Source organism: Mesoplodon bidens, assembly GCF_964165515.1.
Source record: "Mesoplodon bidens genome assembly, chromosome: 1".
Classification (NCBI taxonomy): Eukaryota; Metazoa; Chordata; class Mammalia; order Artiodactyla; family Ziphiidae; genus Mesoplodon; species Mesoplodon bidens.
In genome coordinates this window covers 105,818,076-105,842,572 of record NC_138176.1, presented here as the reverse complement: position 1 = coordinate 105,842,572, position 24,497 = coordinate 105,818,076, and the positions used below count along the sequence as shown (strand labels likewise).

The 24,497-nt window shown below is 53.1% G+C and overlaps 1 protein-coding gene across 2 annotated transcripts in view; it reads right to left on the bottom strand.

Annotated features, from left to right (window-relative positions):
* The window catches only part of ZFYVE28 (zinc finger FYVE-type containing 28), a gene marked incomplete at both ends in the record, with an annotated part of 114,217 nt that overhangs the window by 32,400 nt on the left and 57,320 nt on the right, over positions 1-24,497 (bottom strand). Inside the window, 6 exons of one of the 2 annotated variants that reach the window (XM_081231001.1) lie at positions 245-1,483; positions 8,102-8,203; positions 14,684-14,773; positions 16,013-16,102; positions 17,238-17,440; positions 18,726-18,863. In XM_081231001.1, coding sequence (XP_081087127.1) covers positions 245-1,483; positions 8,102-8,203; positions 14,684-14,773; positions 16,013-16,102; positions 17,238-17,440; positions 18,726-18,863 — 1,862 coding nt within the window. The remainder of the gene's footprint in view (positions 1-244; positions 1,484-8,101; positions 8,204-14,683; positions 14,774-16,012; positions 16,103-17,237; positions 17,441-18,725; positions 18,864-24,497) is intronic. The other variant, XM_081231002.1, reaches the window with a different exon arrangement.

Genomic DNA, 24,497 nt, shown 5'->3' with positions numbered 1-24,497 from the left:
CAGGTGGGTGCTGGGCCCCAGCCCCGGCCGGTCCGCACACGCCGGTCACACCACAGCAGTGAGAAGTGGCGAACCGAGGGCCTGGCGCTGCGCCCACTCACCTGAAGGTGCCCGTCACGCCAGAAACAAGGCGGTCGGGGCTACAGGGGACGCTTCTTGGTTGGATGTGGCAACTGGGTCCAGGAGGGCCTGACCAGCAGCTAAACCGACTAGAGGTGAGTCCAGGGGCCAGAGCGGCTCTTACCTGGAGCCCGGCAGGTGCTGGGGCTCCTCCCCGGCCTCCTCCGAAGGCTGCCCGGCCTCAGCCTCCTTTTGCTCACTCGCTCCGCCGCCCCCTCCAGGCAGCCCGTCTGCCGCGTCCACCTGGGGCCCTGAGGTGTGTGCCAGGCACTTGTCGTAAGTGGGGGCTTTGGGCTCCTGCCCGCCAGCGGCGTCTTCCGAGGGCCGGGGGTCCGGGGCGCCCAGTGCCGTGGGCAAGGCCTCCGGGCCAGGCCGGGCCTCCAGCAGTCCCGCGGCCGAGCCCTTGGCGCAGGCCTTGGTGGAGCCCACGTAAGAGGAGCGGATGACGTTCCCCGAGCCGCACTTGCCCCGCAGGCTCTCCGCCGCGTCCTCCCTGCTGCCCGCGCAGCCCCTGCAGCACACGCAGGAGTTCAGGAGGCTGTTGGCAGCCGTGGCGCTGAGTTTGTGGGGGCCGCCCTCCTTCCCCTCGGCCACCGGCTCCCCTGGGGAGACGCCGTTTCCGGGGACTTCTGGGTTGGCGAGGGCAGAGTCCAGGGAGGTGGACGACTTGGGGTTGAAAATGACCGTGGCCGAGAGCTTCATGCCCCCCGTCCGGTGGGCGATCAGCTCGGCCGTCTGGGCGTCCTCCGCACTCGCCTCCCAGCCATCCAGCTGTGGCTGGGAGTCCGGGCAGCTGCAGGAGCCGGGGCCCACTGCCCGCGTCTGGTCGCCCTGCTCGGTGCTGCTGTTGCTCAAGTCCTCCAGCTCGGCTGCGGCGGCTGCTCCGACCCCCGCCCCTCGGCTCTCCCCGCCCCGCCCTCTCTCCTGGGGGTCGCCCGCCCGCCCAGACCGGCCGCCCGGGGGCGCTGCCGCCCCGTCCACATCCTCCATGAAGAACACCCTCCCCTCCTCCTCGTCGCTGCCCGGCGGCAGCCGTGGGCAGCCCGGGGATGCCTGCCCGAGGGGACCGCCCTCGGCGCCCGGCCCGTGAGCGGGGGACTGGCAGGCATTGGGCGGGGACAGGAGGGAGGACATCGCGTCCCCAGCCCTGTGCACCATGCGGCTGAGCTGCTCCAGCTCCTGGTCGTCGTTCTGCACGGAGCACGCCAGCTCCGCCTCCGCGTGCCTGGGCTCGGCCGGAGCGGGCTCCAGGGCAGGGGGCACCGGGGTGTCCGCCCGGATGGGGAACTCCACATCTTGGGAAATACAGAGGTTCCGTTCCAGCGTGTGAAGCTCCTCCTCGGTCAGGGTCCGCAGCAAATCCCTACAAGGGTCAAGACAGAAGAGTGTGGGTCCCAGAGGCCACACCAGCCCCCAGGCCGAGTACGCTCGGCACCAGCAGAAGAGCAACACGGTGTCCACAGCCTGCAATTAACATCCCACCATGTCGCTTCCTCCACCAAAAGAGGTGCGTCTCCAGGGATACCCCGTGCCGTGCCGCGGGTCAGGACAACAGGCATGTGGGTGGCTGACTGTGGTTCTAGAATGTGCTCTGCCTTAAAAATGAGACTCTGAACTCTCTTGCTGAAAACAAGAAAGCCCTGATTCTTCGTGATAATAATGTTAATAAATAAAACAAAATTAATTGTATTAATAAAATTATAAATTATTAAATCAATTAATAAGAATTTTCAGGAGTGAAAGTATATATATTGGTTTATATATAGATTTTCATCCTTTGCTTCAACAAATATTACTGAGCACTGCCTATGTGCCAGGCCCTGGGTGACACACAGGAAGACTGGCATGGTCCCTGCTGTGCAGGTTCCCTAGGAAGAGACAGATTAAATAAACAAATATTTATGAGGGAAGACTGAAGTCCAATGATGACAACAGCAGCAAAGGGAGGAGCCCAGCAGAAGGAGGGCACAGCAGGGTGCCTTCCCTGGGGGAAGCGGCATTGAACCGACATCCAAGGTGGAGTCACTCTAATGACAATGACGGGGATGAGCCCAAAGCGGGTCCCACAGGCCGGTGTATATGCTGCTCTCCACTGGGAATAGCTCAGGCCCGAGGTCTCAGCGCCTGGTTCAACATCCCAGTGCAGTCGGGGAAACACATGGAAAGGTGCACTTCTCAGAACTGCTCAGCTGTGGATCTTCATACACTGAACACACCCTGCAAACAGCACCCAGATCAAGAAATACAGCGCTACCTGGGCTCCCAGGCGCCCCCCACGTGCCTTCCTGGTCACCACAGTGGTGGTCTCCCCTGTCCTCCTTCTCTAGATAGATGACAATCTGCGGTCTGCACTCCTCCGTGGCAGGCATGTCTGCCAGTGCTATGTTTGTGCAGAGATGCCAGATGAAACACAGGACACCCAGTTAGACTGGAATTTTAGATAAACAGCAAATACTTTTTAGAGTAAGTATGTCCCAAATGGCCCCCACTGGGGACATATTTACACTATATTGTCGTTTATCTGAAATCTAAATTTAATTGCACACTTTTTTTTTTAACCTTTATGTGCAATTACATTTTATTTTTCCTATGCTTTTTTTTTTTTTTTTTTTTTTTGGCTGCTCAGCTTGTGGGATCTTAGTTCCCTGACCAGGGACTGAACTTGCACCCTTGGCAGCCGAAGTCCAGAGTCCTAACCACTGGACCACCAGAGAACTCCCCTTAATCGCATATTCTGTTTCCCTTTGCCAGCTCTGACAACCCTCTCTGGTGAGATTCACAGTCGTTGTAGATCTATTCCGTCTCCTGGTGGAAACGCATCACAGTTCACCTCTGAAGCTGTTCCACCCTGGAGGGGCCCTGGCTGCCAGGGACCCACATCTTTGAGCCCCTGTCCTGGGGAGCATGGGGTGTGTTTCTGCAAGCACGCATGCTGAGTGCTGGTGAGGGGTGTGTTCCCGCCGACAGCCCACAGGGTCTGCTGACAGTTTTGCATGCCCCACACCCTCATGGGCACTTGGACTTTTCCACTTCATCGTCTCTGGTGAGTGTGCAGTGGTATCTCGTTGTGGTTTAACTGCTTTAGCCTGCTCACTCAGGAGGTTGTGCACCCATTTATACGCTGATGGACCCATAGACAGCCTCTCTGAAGTGCCTGTTCAGGACTTTCGCCCATTTTTTATTGGGTTAACTGTCTGTTTCTTACCGACTGACAGGAGTTCTTTATGTATTGTGGATTTGAGTTCTTTATTGGATGTTGTGTCCAACTCTGTGGATTTTTCACTCTCTCAAAGGTGTCTTTTGACAAACTGAAGTTTTAAATTTCAGTAAAGTTCAAAATGTCATTTTATTCTGTGATTAGTGCTTTTGTGCCCTGTTGAAATCTTTGCCTACTCCAAGATCACAAAGATGTACTCGATTTTTCCCTCTGAAAACGTTCTTTTACTTTTCACGTTTGTATCTGCAGTCTACCTAGAATTGATGTTTTCATATGAGTGTATTAAGGATCTTTTTCCTCATATGGATATTTACTGATTCAGCCATTCACTGGAAAAAGCCAACCATTCTCCACTGTTCTGCTCTGTCACCTCTGTCATGAATCATGTGTTGGTCGCTCCAGACCCTCTGTTCCGTTGAACGCCCCGTGCACTACATCTCTGCCAGTACGACAACAGCTATATGGCAGGAAGTGTCTCCAACTCTGCTCATTTTTTTAATGAAGCACACCCAGCAGAAATGCACACATACGTTCACAAGCTTGGTCACACCAGCACCGTCTGGAAACTACCCAAAAACCATCAAGAGCAGAACAGATAAATAATATTCTTCTTCTTTGTCCTTTTTCTCCAGCAATCTTTTTCTTCTTGGCTATTCTAGGCCCCTTGCCTTTCTATAGGAATTTTAGAATTAGTTTGTCAATTTCTGCAAAAGAAAAAACCTCCTGGCATTTTGATTGAGGTTGCATTGAATTCATAGATTAATTTAAGAATCACTGATATCTTCTCAATATTAAGTTTTCCACTCCCTGAATATGGAATAGCTATTTATTTAGGTCTTTAAAATTTTGTATCAAAAACATTTTGTAACTTTCAGTAGAGGTCTTAGACATCTCAGATTTATGCTAATTAATATTTATTGACACCATTGTAGATGATATTTAAATTTTTTTATTGTGATAAAATACTTATAACATAAAATTTACCATCTTAACCATTTTAAGTGACAGTTCAGTGGTACTAAGTACATTCATACGGTTGTGCAGCTGTCACCACCATCCATCCCTGTAACAATTTCATCTTGTAAAACTAAAACTCTGTCCTCATGAAACAATAACTCCTTGTTCTCCTCTCCTCCAGCCCCTGGCAACCACAGTTATGTTTTTTGTCTCTATGATTTTGAGGACTCCAGGGACCTCATGTAATTGGAATCATACATTATCTGTCTTTTTGTGACTGGCTTATTTCATTTAGCATGTCCACAAAGTTCATCCACATTGCAGCATGCGTCAGGATTTCCTTCCTTTTTAAGGCTGAATAATATCCCCGTGTATGGCTGGACCATGTTTTGCTTACCCATCCAGCCGTCAATAGCAGCTTCCATGTCTTAACTATTGTGAACGATGCTGCTATGAATACGAGTGTACAAATACCTCTTCAAGATGCTTCTTTCAATTCTTTTTGGTATAAACCCAGAAGAGGAACTGCTGGATCATATGGTAGTTCTATTTTAATTTTTTGAGGAACCTCCACAGCAGCTGCACCATTTTACATTCCCACCAACAGTGCACAAGAGTTCCAATTTCTCCATATCCTCCCCAGCACTTGTTCTCTATTTCTTTGATAGTAGCCTTCCTCATGGGTGTGAGGTGGTGTCTCACTGTGGTTTTGATTTGCGTTTCCCTGACAATCGTGATGTTGAGGAACTTTTCACGTGCTGTTGGCCATTCATATATCTTCTCTGGAGAAATGTCTATTCAAGTCTTTTGCCCATTTGCATCAGGTTGTTAAGCTTTTTGTTGTTGAGTTTTAGGAGTTCTCTGTATAGTCTAGATACTAACCCCTTACCAGATATATGATACGCAGATATTTTCTCCCATTCTATGGGTTGCCTTTTCACTCTATTGTAGTGTTTTCTGATGGAAAAATTTTGAAATTTTCAAAGTTCAATTTGTCTATTTTTTTCTTCTGTTACCTGTGCTTTTGGTGTTACATCCAAGAAATCACTGCCAAAATGCAATCTCATGAAGCTTTTGTCCTATGTTTTCTTCTAAGAGTTTTGTAGTTTTACCTGTTACATTTAGGTCCTTGATTAATTTTGAGTTAATTCATATTTATATGGTGTTAGGTAAGGGTCCAACTTCATATGTGTGTGCATATGTGTGTATCTCTTATCAGATTAAGGAAATTCCCTTCTATTTCTAATTTGCTAAGAGATGTTTTCATCATAAAATAGGCATTAATCTTTCAAATTATTATTCTGTAACTTTCAAAATGGTTTGGTTTTTCTTCCTTTTTAAAAAATACAGAAAAACTGATTTTCAAATGTTAAACTATGATGTATATAATTTAAACTCCACAAGACAATTATTGTTTTGTACAGCCCAGATTCATTTATGTTCATTCACATCAGGGTCTTAAGTCTCTCCTGTGCTTCCACATTCCCATCTGAGATTTTTTTCCTTTGCAGGAAGAATTCCAATTCGTTTTTCTTTATGTGCAATCTGCTCATAACAAATTTCTTCAGCTTTGTGTTTCTGAATAACCCACTGTATCACCTGCATTTTTGAAGGATATTTTTCCTGGTTGTAAAATCCTGACTGGCAGCTATTTTCTTTCAGCACTTTATTATTTTTTTAATATTTACTTATTTATTTTGGCTGCGCCGGGTTGTGGCACGAGGGATCCTCGGTGCCACATGTGGGATCTTTGTTGAGGCATGTGGGATCTTTTTCTTAGTTGTGGCATAGGGGATCTTTAGTTGCGACATGAGGGATCTTTAGTTGTGGTGTGCAGGATCTTTTAGTTGCGGCATGCATGCAGGACTTAGTTCTCTGACCAGGGATCGAACCTGGGTCCCCTGCATTGGGAGTGCGGAGTCCCAACCACTGGACCACCAGGGAAGTCCCGCTTTCGGCACTTTAAATATATATCATTTCATTGCCTTCTGGCTTCCATTGCTTTTGAGAAGACAGCTGTTGATGTACACTCTTTTCAAAGTAATATGTCCTCTTCCTCTAGCTGTGTTTAAAGTTTTTTCTTTGTTTTCAGCAATTTTACTGTGATATACCCAGATGTATTTTGTGTTCATCTTGCTTGTAGTTTTCTTTAACAGTCTCCTGAATCTGTGGACAGAGATTTTTCTTCAATTTTGGAAAATTCTTGGCCATTATTTATTTGAATACTGCTTCTGCCCATTTTCTCCATTCCTTCCGATTCCAGTGATGTGCGTCAGCCTTTTGAGTATGTCACACATCTCTGACACTCTGGACTCTTCCCCTGCCCAAGCCCCCAGCATGTGGCGTCTCCCCCTCCCCCCATGGCCACTCCCAGCCGTGGCCCAGGCCACACGCTTCCCTTCCTGGCCCAGCATCGTCCATCCTCTCCCCTCCTTCCTTGTCTCCTCTCCCAGCTGGACACCCAGAGAGGGCAGGAGCCTCGGCCTCTGGGTCCAGGGTCAGGTCCTGCTAGGGACACTCAACTGTGGCTCGCCCACCCTGTGCCCACTGACCCTCCAAGGACCCCTCGGGTCACTCCTCACTGGATTCAGAGCACGTTTGGCTCGTGATGGGGCAAAGGGCAGTTTGGAGCAGGCTTCTGTGCTCTCTGGCCCCCAGAAAGGACAGGCACCAGCAGAGGAAAGCCACCCTGGGCTGGGAAGTCCTGCCAGACCCAGGAAGGGCGTGGCAGGGGCCCACGGGGTCAGCCCTGGACTGACAGCCTGGGAAGGGGGCTTCTCGGAGACCAGGGACCATGGTAGGAAAGACCTTGGCAACTGAGACCACGGGGCCAGGGTGGTGCTCAGAGGACATGCAGCCACAGCCCCCTGCTGTTCCATCCCCGCAGGAGCCAGGCCCTGTCAGCTCACAGAGGTCACCAGCAGTGAGGGCTCCACACAACTTGACGTGAGGTTTCTCAAGGGAAGGCTGAGGTCAGGGGTGCTGGCTGGAGGGCCGGCTGCTGAAGGGCAAGGGAGGCCCTCAGGACAGAGCTCGATTACCCAGGCCAGATGTCACAAGCCCACAGGACAGCACAGATGGTGCCAACGCCACCCAGGGATGGTCGGGGGGTGGGCAGGATGAGCCACAGCATGCGGGTGCCCACTCGTCACTCAAGAAAACTGAGCACTTCACCCCCTAAACTAGTCAAAGAACTAGTAACAGCCCCCAACCTGGGCACCAGCCCCAGCCAATGTGGAGGGCATGGCCTGGCCCAGGGGGACATCCTCCCCTCGCAGGCTATGTGGCCCTGGTCTGGCCCACACCACCCCGGTTTCAGGGCCTCGCCTGTAAGATAGGCCCCATCTGTCTCGCGGGGCCACAGAGACGTTTCTGTGAGAAACCAGAAGAGGGCCTGGTTTCCAGGCTATTAGCCAGGGCAGCTGCTGTCTTAGGACCGGACATTTGCGTAAAGGCCTTAACACCAAGAACAAAGAACTTGTTCTGTGAGGGAGAAAGGGTGTGGGGTTAAAGGAGCTCCGAACAGTAGAAACCAGGAGCCGACGACAGAGACCAAGGTCCCAGCACCCCCGAGGTGGACAGAAGGTAAAGAATTAGCTCATACAGAAGTGTGAGGTTTACCACCCTCTAAAGCTCGGCAGGGACAAGCTACCCACCCTTGATGTGTCCAGTAAAGGCAAAGCAAGACCAGCCTTGTCCAGAGAGGTCATTGCCAACCCCCAAGACCAGTCACAGAAGGGAGGGGGCTCAGAGGCAAACACTCAGAGGCCCTCCCCTCTCTCCATCACACCCCCACCCCCCGCCAACCTGATTTTCCGCAGCAACGTGTGGAAGGGCCGGAAGAGCTCGGACATGTCCTCTGCCTTGCGGTCCAGGTTCAGGGGTCCATCCGCATAGACCACAAGGCCACTGCATCCAAGACAGAAAGCCAGCCTGACGTCAAGTCCTGCAGCCACGTGGCCAGCCCAGACCACATCCCGCACAGGCTTCCCCTCTGCGATCGAATCGTAAATAAGTTTAGAAAAAAGCAGTGAAAATTATTTCCCAGATTTTATCCTCTTTCGAAGTTGATTAGCCTATGTTCGTTTGAGGGATCATAAAATAATGATAAAAATATGGCTGCACACCTCCCAGCTGCAATCAGATAAATCAGCATCAAGATTTGCTGCTAAAATCTGCCTCCTTGAAAATGGAAATACTGGATTTGTGTTTAAATATACCACAGATGCAGAGGTTTGTGAGAACTGGCCCTGGAACCATCTACTCCAAAAGGGAAACAGGAGTTGGAGGTGAAGCCCAGCCCAGCCCTCCACCAGCATGGAGCCCTGACCCCAGGGCTGGCCCCTGGGGGTGTGGGTCCTGCAGGAGCACGGCACAGACAGGGCGAGATTTTCCAGACGGCGCCCTACAGGCTATCCTCCCAGCTCTCCCACCTCTCCCTTGTTCCGTCCACACGCCCCAGGTCCGGGGGCTGACCGAGACTTTCCGACTCACACTGGCCACAGGCTCTCCCAGTTCCCGGCCCAGCCAGGCTGTGAATGTCGTGTCCTGGCCGCTCCCACCCTTTCCAGGCTGTCTCCAAAGCCCCCTTCCCCTCGCAGCACTCTGCCCCCTGGTCAGGCACCCTTCAAGATGGGAGCAGCCTCCTGTCACCCCTCAGGCAGGATGGACCCTCCTGCTGGGCGTCCCCGTGCCTCAAGAGGACCCCCTTTGCCGGACTGGGCCCCACGGCCTGTCTGACTCTGCCGAGATGCCAGCTCCGGGAGCCCCAATTCCATGGGGGCGGGGTCCCGTGTTCACCTCCGTAGCCACAGCCCTACCCATCTCCAGGCGCGTGACCATCATTCCAGACCCATCTCTCAGAGAGAGGACCTATCCCTGAGGACCCTTCTCTGGATGCCTCCTGCACCTCTTGGGTGCCCAGGGACCGTCCACCCATGAACACGGGCCTGTCCCCTCACGGCCCCATGGAGCATAGGTCGGCGCCTTGGGGGCTTCTTTGTGTAAATGAGGAGCCGCTGGCACATCTCTGAGGATAAACAGGATCTTGTTTCAGGCCTCAGGGTCCGGTCACCCATCCAGCTGGGAGCCGACATTAGTTCTGGAAAACATCCAGTTCAGTGAGAAAAACTGATAAACAAAGTTGAATGAGGAGACTGTTTTCCCCTAAGAAAAGGTTGGTTTCATGGGCAAACAGATTTCCTTTTTTTCTAAAAACAGGAAAAACATGGGCTGTGAGGCCCCCCTGGGGCACACCTGGCCGTGACCAGCATGACCAGCGGCCTCTAGGCCCCGCGGAGAGGCCAGCTGAAGGGCCTGTGTCCTGAGCCAGCAGAGGGCAGAGGGCACGGCCGGGCCTCCATTCCTTCTGGGCTGTTTCACGGATCTCCCATGAGCTAATGGTCATGGTTCAATTAACCGTGTTTGAGGGACGATTTCCCAAGACAGAGCCTTAACTTGGTGGGTAAATGCGGTGGTCTCAGCGCAAAGGCAGAGTGAAAACAGGCAGAAGAAAGGCGAGTTTGGGGAATCCTGGCCATCTCCTCTTTCAGAAAGCAGCGACGGGTGCAGGGAGGGACCCTGTCTCCTCTCCTGGGTCCTGTGGAGGCCTGGGCTGCCCTCCAGTGGGCAAGCAGGGGCCCTTCTGCCCAGCACGGCCTCCATGGAGCTGTGAGCCCCGGAAAAGAATCCACTCAGCAGGAGAGCTCCGTGCACAGACCCCTAAAGCCACCGTGCCCACCCCCTCTGGTGGGAGACCGGGGGACCTAGGCCGTCCCCGCGGCTCTGTCCAGCAGTGCTCACACACGCCGGAGCACCCAGGGTTGCCTCCCGCTCAGCAGCTCCAGGAAGTGACGCCAACTGCCAGGACAGGCAGAGAGGACGTCGTGGGGTGGCCACGTTTCTGCGTCCCCATGACGGGCACCCCTGCGGACAAGGGTGAGGCTGGTCTTCGTGTCCCAGGAGGAGCTCAGCAGACACCTGTTCAGTGTCCAGCTGGCCCGGGTGCTGATGCAACGGGCTGGGGTGGGAAGGGAGATGGGGGGAACCAGGCCTGCAAACAAGCCATCAGAGGGAGAGCTTCAGCCCCACAGGGCTGGTGACCCAGGCATCGCGCCCTCTCAGCCCACACAGCCCGCGTCCATGCAAGGCAGCCCCACAGTGGAGCCTGGCAGGCACGTGGCTGGGCCCGGGGGTGCCCCGGCATAATGTGGGGGACGGTGAGGGGTCGGCCCAGGTCCAGCTCGCGTGGGCCGGGGGAGCACGCCAGGCATGGAGGGAGGGCCCGCCCCACCCCCACTCTTTAGGTGTCTTTCACTTTCTTGGTAATGTCCTTTGATGCACAGATTTTAAATTTTGATAAAGTCCGATGTATAATTTTTTTTTTTTTTTTTTTTTTTTTGCGGTATGCGGGCCTCTCACTGTTGTGGCCTCTCCCATTGCGGAGCACAGGCTCCGGATGCGCAGGCTCAGCGGCCATGGCTCACGGGCCCAGCCACTCCGCGGCATGTGGGATCTTCCCGGACAGGAGCACGAACCCGTGTCCCCTGCATCGGCAGGCGGACTCTCAACCACTGCACCACCAGGGAAGCCCCCCAATGTATTATTTTAAAAAATTTGTTGCTCATGCTTTTGGTGTCAAATCTAAGAATCCACCACCAAATCTCAGAAGACAAAGATTCACCTCCTCATATACACACTACTATATATAAAATAGATAACTCAAGGACCTACTGTAGAGCACAGGGAACTCTACTCAGTACTCCGTAATGACCTATATGGGAAAAGAACCTAGAAAAGAGTGGATATATGTATATGTGTAACCGATTCACTTTGCTGTACACCTGAAACTAAACAGCATTGTAAATCAGCCATACTCCAATAAAAATTAATTTAAAAATAAGAAAAAAAAGAAAAGAGAAAGATTCACCTGTGTGTTGGTCAGAGTTCTCCAGAGAAACGCGACCAACATACATGCGCGCATGTGCGTGCTCACACACACACACACACACACACACACACGGTTGCACGATGTGAATGTACTTAATGCCATTGTGCACATTCAGAAAGGGTTAAAATGGTCAGTTTTATGTCATGCATATTTTATCACAATAAAAAAGTAACATTTATTGCTTTGATTTCTGTTACAAAACTTATACCTATCATGTTCAGAAATTTAGTAGAGACACACTGTTTGGTGGCGATTTTTGTACTTGATACACTAGAAATTCTTCCCTGACATTTGGGATTCATCCTTAATGTTGTTTAAATAGCTAGAGTATCATTTTTAATCAATCCCTTAATTTTGGGTCTATACCCCCCCCATCAAATTTTTATGATTAAAACTTAAGTGAAAAACTTTACAAATTCATATTTGTGCCCTGTCAGATCAGCACAACAAAACTCTGCAAAAATTCACCGTGCTACCACCTGCCAGGCACTAAGGACATGTGAGCGAGTGCAGGTGAGCACCCCGCCCCATGACACTTATAGGCCCGTGGGGGAGACACAAAAGTCACCCAAATCCTATTTACATGAAATATCCCGAACAGGCAAATCTACAGAGAGATGGGATTACAGGGGTGGAGGTGATGGCTGAGGGGTAAGTGGTATCTTTTCAGTGACGACGATGCCCTGAAATTAGTGGTGATGGTTGCACAACTCTGCAAATTGACTAAAAACCATTGAATTGTACACTTCAAATGGGTGAGTCATATGGTATGTGAATTTTATCTCAATAACATGGCTTACAAGTAATCTCCTGGGAGGAAACATGGGAACACCCTGTGCAGGAAGTGGTGAGCACCAAGGAAGGGAGTGGGCTGCAGGTGAGGCGGGGAGAGAAGGTTGGAGGGGACCCTGAGATTGCGGAGGGTCGGGCAGGGGGCATTGTCCACACTCGCCTTTGCTCCCACGGGCTGGAGCCACAGGAAAGCCCGAGCCCTCGGCTGCCAAGAAGCAGGTGGGCCAGGGGACTGGACGGGAACCTTCGCTGGCCTGGGAGAAGAGATCCACCCCAGAGGGTCCCTGCACCAAACCTCCAACTGCATCCCAGCATCCAGAATACTCCATAACAACTGCTTATCTTGTGTACGTGTGCGCCTCCCTCACGGTCATCCCCATATCTCTGGGGACAAGCACAGGGCCGGAATGCAGCAGGCGCTTAATGCCTGCTCGCAGGTGAATCCAGGAAGGAGTGAGTCCTGGGCCCCAACCTGGGCAGCAGTGGCCTCTGCCTGCCCGGCCCACAGTGGCCACTGTGGACAATGAGGAACTGAGAGAGGGAGCCGGGTGGCTGCACTGTGGGTCTCACAGGGACCCCGTGAGCGTCCCTGAAGGGGGCGGCGGGCTCCAGGACCAGCTGCTTATAAGCCAGTTCTCCCCGCTCCTTCTGGTTAAGCCTGGAGCTCCTCAGATCCTCAGACCCACAGCCTGGCTCCGAGGTTGGAGACCTGCTTCTGATGGGGGGCTGGGGGCCCTAGGGGGCCTGAGGGCTTCTCAGTGGCTGCCATGAAGCCCCCCCAGACTCTGGGCTCCTGCCCCACCTCCACTTCAACTTCAGACCCAGCCTCTTCTTGCTGTGACTCAGAGTTTCCCCTCATGACCTCGGAGGTCCCGCGGCTCTGCTTCCAGGCCTCCCTCCGGCCTAAGCTGGAGAGGACCCCACGCAAGGCCTCCAGGAGGTGCCCGACAGGAAAAAGGCACTGCCCAGGGCACTCCCAGGACAAGGACCCAGACAAGTTCAGGTGTCAGAAGGTGGCCTGAGGTCAGCAGAGAGGGCCCAGTGACCCCACTCAGGGAGAAGTGGCCTTGGAAGGCCAGCTCGGCGAGCATGGCGAGGCCAGACAGCACCATCCTGCACACCCTAGCCTTGGGCCGCCGGCACTGGGGAGCCGCAAGGAGCTGAGCACACACCACGGACTCGAGCACGGAAACCCAGAAACATGTGTTTCTGTTCAACGTCCTCGCTTTTATCTTAAGACGGGCGTGCTGTCTAAGAGTCTCTGGCCCTCCCCCCTGAAATTTAGAACAGGTTCCCTCTAAGACAGTGGAAACTGATGGGAGGTTCTGGAAAGGCTCTGGTTCCTCCCAAGACCACTGCAGAGACTTCCCAGAGGGAAGGCAGCTGTGGAGCAGTGAGGCCAGGAAGAGCGAGGTGGGGGCCAGGCCGGTCCCCAAGCCCAAGGGAAGACGCAAGGGTGGGGAGCTGACCCTGTACACTGGAGGCGGCTGCTCAGGCTTCCCCAAAACGCTGGGCACTGGCAGCCCCACCCCGCCTGCCCGGGCCCTCGTCGCCAAGTCCTCTCTGCGCTTCACGGCACGTCAGGCTCCCTGCCATTACACCTCCACAGTCCCGGGCAGTGGAAGACGCTTCTGGCCCGGCCCAGGGTCGTCTGCCCGGCCTGCTCCCCACCCCTCCTGCACGCGGCACACGACTCGTCCAGCTCCCTGCGGTCCAGGGACGCCCCTCCGTCCCAGAGGCTGGCCCATTCTGCAGCGCTGCCACTGCCCCATGGACCTGCTGCAGGAGGTGCTCACCCGCAGCGAGTTCTCCCCAGGGCCTGTGCCTCTGTGTCCCCACCACGCTCCCCAGGCCAGTCCACTGACATCCACACCTACAACTGGCTCCCTGCCTAGCTGCACCCCAGCTGCCCCCCAGGCCCCCGTGCCCACCCGCCCCACGCTCCCTCACCTGGCGGGAGGGAAGGCGGTCTGTGTCTGGGAGTCCGGGTGCAGCTGAGCAGCAGTGGACCAAGCCCAGAACAGCTGGGATCTGACCTTGGCTCTGAGAGGCTCCGCAAGGCTCAGCACATGACCGAATACTTCCCGTCAAGTGTGCTTGACGACCGACCCCACGTGCTGCCGTGACACCTTTGAGGCCACAGACCCCAGAGGCCTAACCCAGCGCTCCCCTGCTCTCAGCAGCCGTGCTCCCACCCCATCACAAGGCCGGCTGCCACCCGCCTGCCCCTTACCCAACAGGCTGCACCTCCCTGCCAGTCCATGAATCCTCCAAACGCGCCCAACACATCCTCCTGCGGGGACCAGGGGCACCTCGCCTCTCATCCCTACAGAGCCGCTCCCACAGCCCCTGCTGGGTCCCCTGTGCCTAAGCGCGGGGGCCTCCTCCCAGGGCTGGGAGTGCACATGGCTGTCATGCTAACCCGCACCGCACCATCTAGGCTGGCTGAGCGGGAGGCACTCGGAACACCTGGTTCCTCGTCTGCTGGGACAAGGGCAGGACCACCTGGCAGCTGCTCTGGGGTGGCTGAGCAGCCACCTTCGGGGTACAAGTACCACTTACCGCCACCCAGAAGGGCCTGGCACCACGGACCCAACAATCTTGCCAGGTTTCTGAGAAACGACAGTCCCAGGCAGGGGGACACTCACCACACGATGGCCAACCTGGGGATGGTGAACATGAGGGCTGGCTCGTAGTCGTCAATCATGTCCTGGGTTAGGTACCCGAAGTCCAGGGCCCTGGCAGGGGAGGGAGAGAGTGAGCAGGGGCGACCCACGGCCAGACGGGGGAGGGGAAGGCGGCCGCACAACCCTCACCCACGTCGGCGCTTGGCGGCCAGCTGCTGGACGAGCCCTACTCTGCAAGGTCCAGCGCAGGTGGCTGATGCTCAGCCTGCCCCATCTTCCCACTTCCCGACCCCATGGCTGACGGAAGAAGCAGGGGTGAGTGAGAGGTGCTCGCTGAGGGGAGCTGGTGAGGACAGCTGTGCTGTCCGGCACCCAAAGCAGAGAATAAACGTGGAGCAGAAACACTGCTCTGAACCATTTAACACGGCCAAGAAACCCGAATTGCTCTCCTGGATTTCTTCCTCTTGCAGGTATACGAAACGCTTTCTCTACATGCGTGAGCAAGCGCTGCTGGCATCATCATGTTCTAAATAAAGGGTATTTCCTGTCATCTTATTCTTGGGTGATTTGAAATATCTCTCGGCATATAACAGTGAATAATCCGTCTTTAAAATTAACAAACTGACGATGTGATATTAGACAGCTTCAAAACTTATCTACTACTGAAGCACAAGTCACATACAAGGAACATTTTAAGTTAAATCTTAGTCCCAAAGTCTATTCAGAAAATCTGACTTCAAATCTGACCCCACACGCCCCATACAAGCCATGATGAGAATACTGATGATACACCTCCAAAACCCAGCTCAGCAAGGGTTCCATTTTGGCCAGTAGGGAAGAAGAATAGAGGAAAGGAAAGGAGGAGGTGGTGAGTGAGGGCCACCTGGTGTCTCCTGGAACCAAGATGAGAAGAGGAAGAGGTGAGGAGATGAGCAGGTGGGGAGGTGAGGAGTTGAGGTGAGGAGGTATGCAGGTGAGGAGGTGAAGGGGAGGGAGGAGAGAGGAGAGAGGAGGGGAGGAGGGGGGGAGTGAGGGGAGGAGGGGAGGGAGGGGAGGAGGTGAGGGAGGTGAGGAGGTGAGGTGAGGAGGTGATGGAGGTGAGGAGGTGATGGAGGTGAAGAGGTGAGGGAGGTGAGGAGGTGAGGGAGGTGAGGGAGGTGAACATGGGGCCCTTCTCAACCACGTCAGCTCCACCTGCAGGGTCTGGGCCCAGAGAAAGGGGACGCTGGGGCTGAGGAACAGTTGTGTGTGTGGAGGCTTCGTGGCACATGCACATGGTGCCCCTGTCCCGGTGCAGCCCTCACCCACGCCCAGGGCAGCAGGAGCCCTGCCATTCCCGGGTGGCCTCACCTCTCCACCGTCTCACAGAACAGCACGATGACCTCCTGCTGCACGTAGTACTCCCGCGGGGACTTCACGGGCACCATGGCCGACACGTAGCTGCAAACAGAGCGAAGGGAGTGAAGGCCACCTGGTGTCTCCCGGAACCAAGGGTGTCTTAACTGGCAACCAAATATGGTCCCTCCAACTGCAGCCCAGCCGCATCTCAGCAGCTTCATGAACACCCCCCCACCCAGCATCACCGTTTTTATTTTGAGCCAAAGCTCCTCCCAGGGTCAGGCCTCAACCAGCACCTCCTTGGGTCCCACAGCCCTGCCCACCCTGGAACCGCCACTGCCCACTGCCGCAACGGTCCCCAGCCTCGAGGGAGTGAATGACCCTGTGCAGGGCGGGCGGACAACCCCTGGGCCCCCACGCAGGGCAGGGCCAGGGGGCTCCACCCACTCCCAGGTGAGAACATTTTTCTATCACTAACTAGTTTTTCTTGTTACGAAAGCTCAGTTGGAAAGATGTGGAGCAGACAGAACCGGCCGAAGCTATAAAGCTCATTTGTGGCGCCCACTCCCTAGAGAACCGGCTGGAATGCCTGACTTCCTCCTGGGGCCCACGTGGCACAAGCCGGACAGTTTTCATTCACCGGGCCACTGTGTACGGACTTTGGTGTCCTGCTCCTCATCTACCTCCAGCGTCTCCGTGTCTGTGGACACCGCGCAGGCCCCTCCCCGCAGTCCCGGGTCCTCCACAGCCCGTCCTGTGAGGGCCCCAGGGACCACGCCATGTCCTCTGCTGCGGGGGGGCGGGCACGCCCCAGGGAGCTAGTGCGGGTGCGGAGGGCAGACCCGCTGAGCTGGAGAGGCGCCCCCCTCACCCCACGGAGCTGGGGGTCCCAGCAGGCCCCCCAGCGGCCTCCACTTCCTCCCGGCTCCTGCAGCGTCCCACGTCCGGGCACAGAGACGTGCTGGGGGCGGGGCGTTGTGTTGAGCGTGACTTTCACCCGCAGGACCACCAGCGGCAGAGGTGCTGGGCGGGACCGGCGTCCCCTGTGTCCCTCTGTCGCCTCTGCCGGCCTCCGCCCCTCCCCCTACGCCGTGCCCCCGTCCCCCCGCCCGGCGACGGCCCGGAACCAGACCGCACCTTCCCCCGGCGGAGTTTTCCTGCTGCAGACGCAGAGCCCGGCGGAGCTGGCCGCCCCCAGCCCTCCCCACGGGGCAAAGGGTTAGGGTTCCTCGGTCACCTCAGCTCGAACTCGGCGAACAGCACGTCGAAGTGCCTCAGCGCCTCCCGCATCTTCTCCGTGTAGGTGTTGAGGTCCCGCAGCGCCTGGTCGCGGAGGGCACCGCGCACGTCCTCCAGGCTGCGGGTCAGCTCCTTGGCCAGCGGCCGCATGGCCATGCTCTCCAGCTCGCGGTTCATGATGATGGAGCCGGCGGCCAGGCACTGCGGGCGGCAGAGGGCGTCAGGGAGGCCCCACCCGCGTGTCCTCGGCTCCCGGAGCATGCGGGCTTCCGGAACCCACGACAGCGGGCGCTGAGAAAGGCCCCCCCCACGGCGCCCGAGAAGACTGTACAGCTAGAGGTGGGACCGGAGGGCAGAACAACGGCGGGGCTGGGGCGCCTCATCCCGGAGACGCCTCCCAGGCCTCCCTTCCGGGAGCCCCTCCCTCATATTCCTGCCCCCCTCCCCCATCCGCTCTGGGGATCCTGCTCCCTCCTGGTTTCTCTTAGATGCAGAGCCATCATGGCGGTGAGAACAAATACCCTCGGGTTTGGGGGCTCCATGCAGGGACCTCCGGGCCATGTGACCCCTGTCCCCCCCCCACCCGGCCCACAGACGCCAGGTTGCGGCCGTACTCCAGGTCCACCGCACCGGGGCTGACCGCGGCTCCCCAGGAAATCCAGGCGTTTTAGGAAGCAGACGCCTCGTGTCCATAAAGGCTCCCTGCATCACCTCATGGCTTGCACAGCTGCCCCTGCCCCTGGGACCCGCTTAGCGGAGCTGAGCACTGAGGCTGGGGGGAGAGACGGCCTACCCAGGGCCCCAGCAGGGACGCCCAACCAGGTGCGGCTCAGAGGAGCCGGGTGGAATGGGCTGAAACGGGGGAGCCGGTGGGCTCAAGGGCCTGGCAGTGTGGGGGAGGGGGCATTCCAGGAGTCCTGCAGAGCTGAGGCGGGGAGGACCGAGCAGTGCACACCCCTAGGGTCCTGAGAGCAAGGCCAAGGGGTCGTCTGGGTGTCCCACGGGTCACCACTGGCTGGGGTGAGGCTGGTCCTGCCTCCCCGGGCGGGCACCTCCCTCCCGTGTCTCAGGCTCCTCGGGAGGTGAAGACCAAGATCGGAGGGGCTATGTGAGTGGCGGCTGGAGTGTGGGCCAGGGCGCAGCCGCCCCGCCCCACAAAAAGAAACAGTCCTGGGGGTGCAGGACGGGCAGTGCTGTTCCGAATACCAGCATTATTGTAATAACCGCTTTCAGGCCCTACGTGTCTGGGGGCCTGAGAACCTCATAGAAATCACATGTGAGGCCTCGTGTCTATATTTGCTTGTGTATAGTTTCCAGGGAGCGTGTTCTCGCCTCCCCGCGACCCTACAGGTTCAGCACCATCTGTAACCCTTGGAGAAGGAGACGCCAGGCCCTGCACCTGTAGATGCACACAGGTGAGCATCGTAGAGAAACAGCTGGACAATGCCCAGCATCGTGACCCCGGACCCCAGCGGCCACCCACTACCTCGGCACCAAACCAGAGCTGGCCGGCCAGGTTGTCGTGCCGGATCTCCTCGGGGAACTTGACACAGAAATCCCGTGGGGCGCGGTCCTGGGGGATGCACACATCCATGATCTGGTTAATGATGTTTAACACGTTGTCCTGAAACAGAAACAGGAAGTGTGCTACGACGCAGCTCCAGCTGGCGGCTGGCAGGACTGCTTGGAAAGTCGGAGAGGCAAGCCCAGTGCAGGTTAGGATGACGAGGTGATGTGGTAGCACACGTGGGCCTGCTCTGCAACGGCTACAAGGAGCTCAAACTTTCCAGAAGTATCCAGAGTGAAGAGCACACCCTTCCCCACGTCCAGGTGTCTAGAGCACCCGCCATGAGGGCGGGCTGAGGGCACTTCCCACGTCAGTCACCAAGTTCATGGTGCATCGCCCTTTGTGACGGCTGTACTTTCCCTGCTGACCCGCGCACCTGGGCTCCCTGCAGCCTCAGCCACGATGACCGCCCCGAGCATCTCTCTGAACTCCCGTACACAAATTTCTTAGGAGAGAGCTGGAGAAATGGAATTGCTAGGTGGACAGACACACAGAAAGTGGATTTTCACTGCCCACTTGCTGTGCTGCTTTGATTAACATATAAGCCTGTGTCACCCTGGGCATGATCGCGACACAGGCAAGACCTGCTGTCGGGACAGACATCACTAGGAGACCACATGTAAGACTCGTCTTCTCAAACCTGTTTTACTGCATCTTAAATTACATCCCATTCTTTTCTCAAAATTGTCCTGTTCTTTAAACGTCTACCATCCATTCAGTAGAACTGTAAGAATGTTGAAAGTTTAGTTTGTTTCTTTAATTTGTTAAAGGTAAGATTAATACCCATTCATCCTAGAGAAACTGGAAACATGGGAAAGTGGAGGGGCAGGGAACGTCCTTGGGACAGTGACTGCAGGTGGGGACAGTGACTGCAGGTGGCACGCTTCCTTCCAGTTCTTGTCCCCGTGGGCTGCTTCCCATCAGCACGGTTGGGATCATCTGTGGACGTAATTTTGTACTCTGCTGCTGTCATTTACTGTTGGGACGTGTTATTATCACTTTCCACAAATCCAACTTGTGACAGGGAGCCACTTAAGATTCCAGCACATGGACCATCCTTTTAACTCCCTGCTTTCTCTTCTGCTGGACATTTACGTCATTTCTAATTTACTGTGAGTAACGTAATCACCACTGTGGTGCCTGACACTGAATTTTGGGTTAGTCCCTCAGAATCCACTCATCCCTAGAAGTAGCACTACAAAGTTAAAAGGGTGTTAAGTGCATTTATAGGCCTTAATTACATTCCACCAAATTGCTTTCCAAAAAAAGACAGCACACCCTCACCCTCAGCAATTTTGTATCTCAACAGTCCTCCTCTCCACCCTCTGAGGCTTGAGTTTCATTTTTCTTAGGCAGTAGATGTGAGCGGGAAGCATGACTTTCTAATGCAAACAACTGATGTACTAAACTCTGAAGGAAATTCTGCACCATAAGGAAATCGCACAAAACATAAAAATAAATCCAACCAACATCAAGTGGTCCTACTGTCAGCTCTGCTTAAAAGGTTTTCTGGGTGGGCAGGTCTCTTTCTCACGATTCAGCAAAGTAATGAACAAATAATGGCAAAAATAACAGCAAGTGCTCAGGAAACGTCAGCTGGTTTTGAGAGCCAGGAATCTTAGCCCAGCAAGGCGGCAGGGCTTACCCAAAGTTGTGTGGCCTTTTAGTGGCAGTGATCCCACCCTGCCCAGCCCCAGGACGGCAGCTGCCTGAGGGCGAGGTCTTTTTTCCTGCACTGATGGGTCTCCAGTGATAGAGCAGTGCTGAACACACAGTGTCCCTCAGCGGACGTTTACTGAGGCGTCAGATTCCAGCCAAGGTGGAGCAACATGCATGAGATTTACCTCTTCAAACGACAATAATGGAAGCAAATGAGACAGCGGTTCTCCAGACACTGGATGTCAGGCAATAAGTGATCCCAGAGAGAAGAGAAACAAATGAGGTGGGAGCTATGACTGCCCAGCTCACTGCCTGGAGGGAATTTTCAGGTCGTGGCACAGACAGGGTACCCACGGGGGACCCAGCAAACTCCCTAGTTGAAGAGATAGAGCTGAGAGCCTGGGGAGACCAAGGCAGCCAGAATCTGGAGGACAGAGTAGCAGACATAAGTGAGCTGCCCAGGGAGACAGCCTCTGGGGAGGCCCCTGAGTATTCAGCTGGGCACAGGACCGAAGAGTAGAGAAGTTCACGGTTCACAGGGCATTGGGTAGATACCCGAACGTGTCTTGCCTCAGTAGCAGACTATTCTTAGCCCCAGACTAACACCTTAAAGAGACAGGATGCAAAAGGATCAAACCATTTCTAAGTAACCAAACTGTATCAGAACAAAGCTCAAAAAAGTTTATGGAAAAACAAAAATATTCAGCTCTCAGCAAGGTAAAATTCCCAAGGTCAGGCATCCAATTAAAAAATTACCAGGCTTGGGCTTCCCTGGTGGCACGTGGTTAAGAATCTGCCTGCCAATGCAGGAGACACGGGTTTGAGCCCTGGTCCGGGAAGATCCCATATGCCACAGAGCAACTAAGCCCATGCACTACAACTACTGAGCCTGCGCTCTAGAGCCTGCAAGCCACAACGACTGAAGCCTGCGCGCTGCAACTACTGAAGCCCGCACTCCTAGAGCCCGTGCTCCACAACAAAGAGAAGCCAACTCAATGAGAAGCCTGCACACTGCAAGGAAGAGTAGCCCCCGCTCGCTGCAAATAGAGAAAGCCCGCGTGCAGCAACAAAGACCCAACGCAGCCAAAAATAAATAAATAAAAAATTTAAAATTATTTTAAAAATTACCAGGCTTGCAAAGAATTAAGAAAATATGATACATGATGAAAAGAAAAAGCAACCCATCGAAACCAACCCAGATCTGACAGAGGTGATAGAACAGGGGATGAAGGCAGCTGTCATAACTGACTTTTGTGTGTTCAGAAAGTTATGTAGACTCAATGAAGAAACAAAAAGGTCTCAAACTGATCCAGAGACAAAACTTACAGTATCTGAGGTGAAAACAAAAATACACCAGATGGGATTAACCTCAGATTAGACAGGTCAAAAAAAAAGAACAATGCACTTGGAGACATAGCAATTGAAACTTTCCAAATTTATCAGAGAGAAAATACCAATAATGATAATAGAAAAGACCATCAGTGAGTTCTAGGACAACCTCAACATGTCAAAATACGTATAATTCAAGACCCAAAAGGAGGAGAACTGAAACAGAAAAAAATATGTGAAGGAATAGTGACTAATTTTTTCCCCAAATTTAATGACAACTATAAACTCACAGATCCAAGAAGTTCAATGAACCCTAAGCACAGGAAACACAAAGAAAGTGATACAAAGTCACAGCATAATCAAATTGATGAAAACTAATAAAAAGAGAAAACCTCACAAGTATCAAGAGAAAAAAATTTACATACAAGGAACAAAGATAAGATGACATTAGCATTCTCACTGGAAACAATGCAAGTGAGAAGAGTGGAAGAACATCTTTCAAGTATTGAGGGGAAAATGATAACTTAGGATTCTAAACCCAGCAAAAATCGCTTTCAAAATTGATGGCAAGATAATTCATGACCAGCAGACTCGCACTACAAAAAAATGCTAAAGAAAGTCTTTCATGCAAAAGGGAAAAGACACCAGATGGAAACTGAGATCTTCATGAAGGAACAGAGAGACCAGAAAGGGCAACTGCATGGGAAAAATGCAAGATCCTTTATTATTGTTTAATTTTCTTTACAAAAAATTTGACTGTTTAAACAAAAACACTGACAATATAGTGTGAGTCTAAACACATGTAAGACGAACATGTATGACATAAAGACATAGACTACTTTTAAAGAGTTCGATACCACCTCACACATACAGTAAGAACCTTACAGGGGCTTTTATCCCATCTGTCCCTCCCGGATCAGCTGCTGTTACTGCTGCTGTTGCTGTGGGTGATGGGGCGGACAGTAATAAAAATAGTTAATAAAATCTAAATGTAATTTACCATATCAACAAACTAAGAGGAAAGAAAAACACACGATAACCTCAACAGACACAAAGAGAGCATTTGAAAAAAATCCAACATCCATCCATTCCTGATAAAACTCTCAGCAAGCTATGAATAGACGGCAACTTCCTCAGCCTGAAAAAGAGCATCTATGAAAACCCTATGATAGCTAACATCACACTGACTGGTGAAAAACTCAATGCTTTTCCCAAAATTGATCTATAGGGCTTCCCTGGTGGCGCAGTGGTTGAGAGTCCGCCTGCCGATGCAGGGGACACGGGTTCGTGCCCCGGTCTGGGAAGATCCCACATGCCGTGGAGCGGCTGGGCCCGTGAGCCATGGCTGCTGAGCCTGTGCGTCCGGAGCCTGTGCTCCGCAATGGGAGAGGCTACAACAGTGAGAGGCCCGCGTACCGCAAAAAAAAAAAAAACCAAAACCAAAATTGATCTATAGATTAAATGCGATCCCAATCAAAAACTCAGGCTTTTTTGTAGACATCTACAAGCTGTTTTTAAGTTTCATATGGAAATGCAAAGAACCTAGGATAGCCACAACAACTTTGAAATAGAAGAACAAAGTTGGAGAACTGACGCCCTCTGATTTTACAACTTACTTTAAACCTACCATAATTAAGACAGTGTGATACTGGCCTTAAGACAGATCAGCAGAACAGACTAGAGAAACCAGAAATAGACCCACACAGATATGGACAAATGATTTTCAACAAAGGTGCAAGAACAATTTAGTACAAAAAGGACAGTCTTTTCAGTGAGAAAGGATGGTCTTTCAACAAATGATGCTGGAACAATTGAAAATTCATTTGCAAAAAAAATATGAATGTTGGTTGAAAGATCACACCATATACTAAAGTTAGGTCAACATGGATGAGAGACCTAAATATAAAACCTCACAACTACTGAAGCCCGTGTGCCTAGAGCCCGTGCTCCGCAACAAGAGAAGCCACCACAGTGAGAAGCCCGTGCACCACAAGGGAGAGTAGCCACCGCTTGCTGCAACTAGAGAAAGCCCTCGCACAGCAACAAAGACCCAACACAGCCAAATAAATAAATAAATATAAAACCTTTCTTTCTTTCTGAAAGAAAATGAGAAAATTTGATGACCTTGGGTTAGACCAAGATTTCTTAGATATGACACCAAAAGGATGATCTATATAAGGAAAAAGTAGGTAAATTGGGCTTCATCAAAATTTGAAACTTAGGCTCTTCAAAAAACTGCTAGGAGAATGACAAGATAATCCACAGACTGGGAGAAAATGTTCGCAAATCATCGTCTGATAAGGGATTTAGTGTCCTCACATGGTCATCCCTCTGCGACTGTCTGTGTCCTAACTGCCTCTTCTTGTAAGGACATCACTCAGATTGGATCAGGGCCCACCCCAGTGACCTCATTTTACCTTAATCAGCTCTTGAAAGGCTCCATCTCCAAATGCAGTCACACCTGAGGCGCTATGAGTTAGGGCTTCAACACATGAATTTGGGGCGGGGGCGGGGCACACTTCAGTGCATAACAACAACCCAGAATTCATTTCATCCTACTGCGCCATCAGCATGATTTCTTAAATCCTTTATTATTTTCTGAAGCAAGAAGGAAAACGAAAACCCGTGCAAAAGTCATCAGAAACCACCTGCATACTCATGTGTGCCCTAGTCCACAATTTTCCTGAAGAAAGTTTAGTTTAT